At 42.7% G+C, this 6,206-nt stretch overlaps 1 protein-coding gene across 1 annotated transcript in view; it reads right to left on the bottom strand.

Annotated features, from left to right (window-relative positions):
- Positions 1-5,876, bottom strand: part of gpt2 (glutamic pyruvate transaminase (alanine aminotransferase) 2) — a 9,146-nt gene extending 3,270 nt beyond the window's left edge. The window contains exons 1-7 of the mRNA XM_035651707.1: positions 5,403-5,876; positions 4,615-4,704; positions 4,055-4,163; positions 2,778-2,911; positions 1,530-1,773; positions 576-655; positions 288-424 (exon numbers count right to left, since the gene is read on the bottom strand). Of these exons, the coding sequence (XP_035507600.1) occupies positions 288-424; positions 576-655; positions 1,530-1,773; positions 2,778-2,911; positions 4,055-4,163; positions 4,615-4,704; positions 5,403-5,699 (1,091 nt within the window). The 5' untranslated portion in view covers positions 5,700-5,876. The remainder of the gene's footprint in view (positions 1-287; positions 425-575; positions 656-1,529; positions 1,774-2,777; positions 2,912-4,054; positions 4,164-4,614; positions 4,705-5,402) is intronic.
- Between the last annotated feature and the right edge of the window lie 330 nt (positions 5,877-6,206).

Raw genomic sequence — 6,206 nt, 5'->3', positions numbered from 1 at the left:
TGGACAGGTTTTATGTTCTTACTCCACATTTGAGACCATGCAGGTTAGTTCCAAAAACAGTGGAGCATTGCTGGCATATTGACATTTATAGGCTACATTAGACACTACAATTGTCCCTACTGCTGCTCAGCTTTACTCAGAGAATGTCTATCAACTGTGCATCAGTTCCAGACATGACCAACTGGGAGGAGAGCGGAGTGTTACACTTAAGAACCAGGTACACTTGTAAAAGCACATTTTTACACAATAAAACAGCTCATTGTTCTCCTGTGACAGCAGATACTCACTCTCCGGTATAGCCCTTGGAGGTGGAGTGGAAGGAGGCCAGCTCCACATTGTTGAAGTACTCAGGGCCCATCTCATAGAGGACCTTCTTAAAGGAGTGGAACTGACAGTCTGAGGAGTAAACGTTGTCCTGATAAACCTGTAAAAATAGCAGCCATGTTGTCACAAACTGCTCTGTTCACAGACACATTCAGTCTGTGCAGCCACTGTAGCCTGTAGTTGTAATTATGGATATGACAATTTGAGATTTTGAGATTGTGGTACTACAGATTATGTGCTGCTTATGTTACCTCGTCAGCCATGACAAACAGATTCTCCTCATAGGCGAAGTGGAGCACCTCCTCTATACACTTCTTACTCTGCACCTGACCTGAGAACAGAGCGGGGTAACACAGATAACTATTATTAAGACAGGAAGTAAGCAGATATGCAACTTTGAATTTAACAAATTTAAGTTGTGTGTGTTAAGCAAATGAATATTCTTTTATGGTCCCATTTTACATCTGCTTACATTTAAGGAAGGAGTCTGTTAAGCCTTTGAGCGAACAGCTTCTCTCAGACCCATTCAAGTGTGCACTTCCATACACATCACTGATAAATCAGGCAATTACACTGCCCTCAAAGTAGGCCCAGTACAGTGCTTGTTTTTGCCGCTCAGATTGTTATTCTAAAATTATGAAAGAGTAGGATCATTTTTCTTTAACCACAATCAGCCATAATATTGCTACCGCTCAGCACCAGAATCCATAGACAAAAACAGTGATTTAACCTCACAGATAATCGTGAAACACACGTCATTTTAACTTGGCAAAACAGTCTTTGTTAGTCTTTTGGTTGAAATAAATCCTTCATTCACTGGAGTCTTCACAGTAAGACGATAAATACAGCAGTTTCATTCGCTCTACTCAAAGCACACAGAGAGACTCACATGCTGTGACATGCACATGCAGACAGGCTGGAGAAGAAAATGCTCGGAGATTAACACAGGCAAAGGCAGTGTCATTCTCTGCTCAGGACGTATATCTTTAAATAGCAGCAGTTGTTTGCTACTATAATAATGTCATAAATCCCATACGTATAACCTTTAAGTTTCAGCTTCACCACTCTTTCTATAGAGCCCTTTGTGTGTGCAGCTCACTGAACATAAACACAGTTGTGGCTCTCACCCTTCTTAACATGTTCCAATAAATAAAGAGTTACCAAGCTGCTCACTGTCTCAACCATGAATATCAATAATATCGTACCGGTGGGGTTTCCAGGGTTGATGATGCAGAGGACTCTGGGCTGGCAGTGCTCCTTGGCCGTCAGGTAAGCTCGCTGCAGTTCCTCAATATCTAGCGCCCAGCAATTGGCCTCATCCAGGTAGTAGTTAATGCGCACTGCCTCTAACTCTGAGATGGCTGCAGAGTACAGCGGGTACTGAGGGATGGGGATCATCACACCTGTCCTGGAGCGGCCCTGACCCGATACTAGCAGCTTCAGGATGCTCTAGAAACAAAAGAGATGACTCAGGTTATTCATTTGTTTGCAACAGCTGCTCCCCGCTATCAGACCTACATAGTGCTGACCCAATCAGAACTATGTTACAGCTTTCTTTAACACTCCAAAAACTAAACTTGACTCCTAAAGAAGTCACACCAAGTCAATTCAGTACTGAAAATAGTAATTTTGTACTACAGTTTTATTCAAAAACGTGGCGCAAAGGTGAAGGGAGAGAATTCTGTGTTCTCCTCTTCTCTTCTCTGAAAGCACGATGCCTCGCCATTCCTGTTACACCCATGCACACCTCGGCAGCTGCGCAAGGAGACACTGCCTCTAACATTGTTGATTTTGTTAAGTCACCAAACATGATTCACCATTTCACTTTTGTTTTCACAAAACAAAACAAAAACCCACTAACACCTGGCTTTTGTCTTCAGTATGAAAGGCTACAATCAGCATTTATTCCCAGGTCAAACACCTCTGCTGTAGTCACAGGTATTTACCAGCTGCAGCTCTGATCAGCAGGGATAGAAACTTGACACCCAGGTGGACATTTTAGCCCATTTTCTGGTGCGATGCTGACGCACACTACATTATTTATTGTTTTTTACAGTCTATGGGAACAACGTGCATCAGCGATTTGGTTCTTAGTACCGTGCAAGCTGCAACACTGGCCAGAGACAGCGAGGTGAGAGCTTCTCCTGATTCAGGGGAAGAGGAAATGAGGAGACAGGTCACTGGCGCTTTCTCCACCACTGAGGAGATGGGTCTGGCAATGCGAGAGACGGACAGAGCAATATACAACAACATACAGAAAATGCTGAGTGAAAGAGCTCACAGCCCAACGCAGGTAACAAATGCTGGGTGCTCTGATGGCTCGCCTGGTGGAGCGGAGTTCTTGCCGCAGAAACCATGGGTTTAAGTCCAACCCTTTGCTATGTGTCATCCCCTCTCTGTATCTTGAGCTGTCCTAATAATATACACATCATTTTGGTGTAAAAAGGGCATACCATGATGCCATCACTGGCGCCTGTGGTGAGGTAGATGTTGTTCCAGTCAGAGGGTACGCCCTGGTCTCTGTGTGTTATGTAGTCAGCGATGTCCTTGCGGACACACTCCACTCCCTGGCTGGCACTGTACGAGCCTGAGTCCAAAACACAAAAACATGCAGAATGCACCTTTAACATACAATAATAAAAAAGAAACACACATTTTGTAAATCACAAAGCAGATATTATTCAATGTTTTATATAGATTGGAGAAGTGTACTGTGGAGTAATGAATGTCCCTGCTGAGTAGCACTGTGCTGCTTGTGGCTGGTAAGTATTGCTAGACAGTGTCACTACAGGTTGGACATTGCTGACTCATATTAAATGAACCCACACAGCAAACACCTGGTTGTAGATATTCTTTGCTGTATTTAAGTGCTAGGTAGCACCCTGTATAAAGGAATGAATGTATGTAACAGAGCAGTGGAGCAGTGGTTCAGGATGGGACCCCCACGGGGATCGGAAGATGATTTGCGGGGTCGCCAAATGGTTGAGGAGAGTAAAATAAAACAATATATTTACTTTTTATTTACTACTTTTTATCTACTTTTGTTGAATTACTTTCAACACAAGCAACCAATATACTCTGTTTTATACAAGTCAACAGGCCCAGTTACCTCGAGAGCATGTATTTATATTGTTCTTTTAGGCCTAAAGCAGACATGTTGGCTGTTGGCTGTGAAAGTGGTATTATTTTAAAAATGTAAAAACATTAAAGCATCACTAAAGCCAAAATTGAGTTAGTTGTTTTTCTATTTGTACACACACACACACACACACACACACACACATATATAATGAGATCTGATCTGGTCTGATAAATGAAGGCAGCATAGAAGTGCTAATGCTGCTATATAAACGTACATAAGCAAACTAACCATCTGAATCGATGAAACAATGCGGTAGGAACAATATTGCTTTTGTCCACAGGGGGCGCCAGAATCAACACATAATCAAAAGGTCCTTCTTGCTGCTTCTTGCTCAGGCCAATACAAAACTTGGGTCTCGTCGGGTTTGTGTGTCTGCTCTTGACCAAAGATCATGTGTGATCTCGAGTGTTTCTGTAGTCCAACAACGCATGTCTTTTTGAGTTGGTAAGTCTAAAACAATTTAGCTGATCAGGTTATGTCAGTTTCACAGCACCTCTTGGTAAATACACCTCTGTGTACTCTGGTGTGCCAACTGCCACTCCTCTCATTCGCACCGTCTAGCTCACAGTGACTAGAACATACACAGACCTAAGCTGTGTCCTCCGCAGTCCTGTAGGATGCGCTGGGCTCGTTGCTTGGCATCATCAGGGAAAGCCGGACTGTCCAACAGCTCTGGGAAACAGCACAGAGCCACCACCTGCAGACAGGCAGAGTGAAAACAATCTACCTGTTTCTACCTATATCCCCCAAAGAAAAAAGGATCATGAAATGTATACATCTCTTAATTCTGATTACTGTGAATCAGTGGTTTTCAACCTTTTTAATGTCAAGGACCCACAAATTGATACACATCAGGCCGTTATATTTGATTAGAGACACTCAGGGATCAAGATTGAGTTATTGCATAACTGTCTGTACTGTAGATTGGCAGATTAACAGTGAAGAAAACTTACTAAACAGTATTTCTCATATATATACACATATATATATTCTCTCATTTTTAGCCACTTAAATAATAGTGAAATTAAAATATTCCCCATTTGCTTGGGGAACCCGCTCAAGGACCCCTGGTGGAGAACCGCTAACCGCTGTGAATGACTCCAGGTACAGCAGGTCTGTTGAGTCTTACTTCAGTCCCCCCCCCTCACCTGACGGACGAAGGTGATTGGCTGCTGGCCCATGGCGTGGGCATCACCAATGTTGGCTTTGATGACCTCAGTGAAAGGCTGTTTCACTCCCTACAGAGGCAAGATAAAGAAGATCATCATAATACAGTTCATTTGAGGATTTTGATACAAAGGTTAAAAACATCCTGTGTTGACACATATTGATAAAGTGATTTTTATTGTACCTTTGGAAAACATAATGTAGAAACAATATCTCACCCTCTTTAGTCCACTTATATATTTGGACACTTTCTTCTCTGAAGCCTCTGAATGTTTTTATTCGTGGTTTGTAAAGTCCTTTCCCCCTTTTAAATGTTACATGATTACTTTTTAATGTTTCTTCTTTCTTTCTTCTTTTTATGTCACGTAGTTGAATTTCGATGTGTATGTGCTGCTGTTGTTAACCTGTGACTGTGGACAGGGCAGTCGAAGTACTTAAACCACTGATCAAACCCGGTTTTATTTATCTGTGAACAGCACCCAGCAGGGCCTGCAGGTTGAGACACAGAGGATGATGCAACCTTCATCTCCGCATTAACGTTAATATATTTCACCCTCGTCTTCGCGTTTTATTGAATACGAAATAAAGCGTTCAACAGTGAATGTTATCGCCATTACCTCCTTCCACCATCACACTGAGGATGCGGCACTGAGCGGAAGCCTTTTTACTAAGTTAGCTAACTTAACAGCGTATATATATGTTTTCTGTAAACACAAACAAATAAACAATGTGTGTGTAAACAGTGTGGTAGCTGTTGTAACCCACTGACCTGCTGTAGCCCCCTCTCTATATCTCCCGCCTTAATAACGATGGGTCCTCTCACGGCGTACTCCACCGCCTTCACCTGCGGGTTTAGGGTCGCCATGGTCAGGGTCTTCTCCCGCATCCTGGCCGGGTCGCTCGTCTCCACGGTGGCCTCTGCCGTGCTGAACCGTTTCAGTCCGTACTGCTCCGTAGGGCCCTGCGTCTTAAACCGAGCATGCTGCCATACATGTGAATACAGCGACGTCGACCGGAGGGGAACCGGCGCAGACCGATGTAATATAAAGTGCTGGAGGCGATGCATGTTTCCTCAGAGCCGGGCTCGACGGTTCGTCAATCAAAGACTATTGGTTCGTATTGGTTCGTATTGGTTAGTATTGGCAGTCTATCGGTTGTACGGCCATTATACCGCGAGTGAAGCGGAGATAAATATAACGTGTTCCGCTGACTCACCGCCCTCTCCTCTCTGGCATCAAATCACACCGTATCAGTTTATACGCTGGTCCTCCTTTTTTTTCAGGAAACCTTTATTGACAAAGCTCTTCAAAGCAAATGCATCCCCCATATACAGCAGTGTAATGTAAAGTAAATGTAAAACAACAAAGGCATGAAAACAAATTAAATAAATCTACTGCGTTGATAATGACAGCTTTTTATTTGCTTAAAGTGATCGGAATAGATAACAATAATATATTATATTTGTTATATAACACATTATTTTATTTGTAATGTTTTTATTCCTGTTTATTTGTTCTTACTCATTCTATAGTTGTATTACTTCTGTGCTCATGTTCCTTATTTTCATTTTATC

The sequence above is a fragment of the Morone saxatilis genome, unplaced genomic scaffold (genome assembly GCF_004916995.1).
Source record: "Morone saxatilis isolate NCDOM2014 unplaced genomic scaffold, NCSU_SB_2.0 Contig11, whole genome shotgun sequence".
In the NCBI taxonomy this organism is placed as follows: Eukaryota; Metazoa; Chordata; class Actinopteri; family Moronidae; genus Morone; species Morone saxatilis.
The sequence above is the reverse complement of the archived record's forward strand: the minus strand, read 5'-3'. Positions and strand labels throughout refer to the sequence as shown.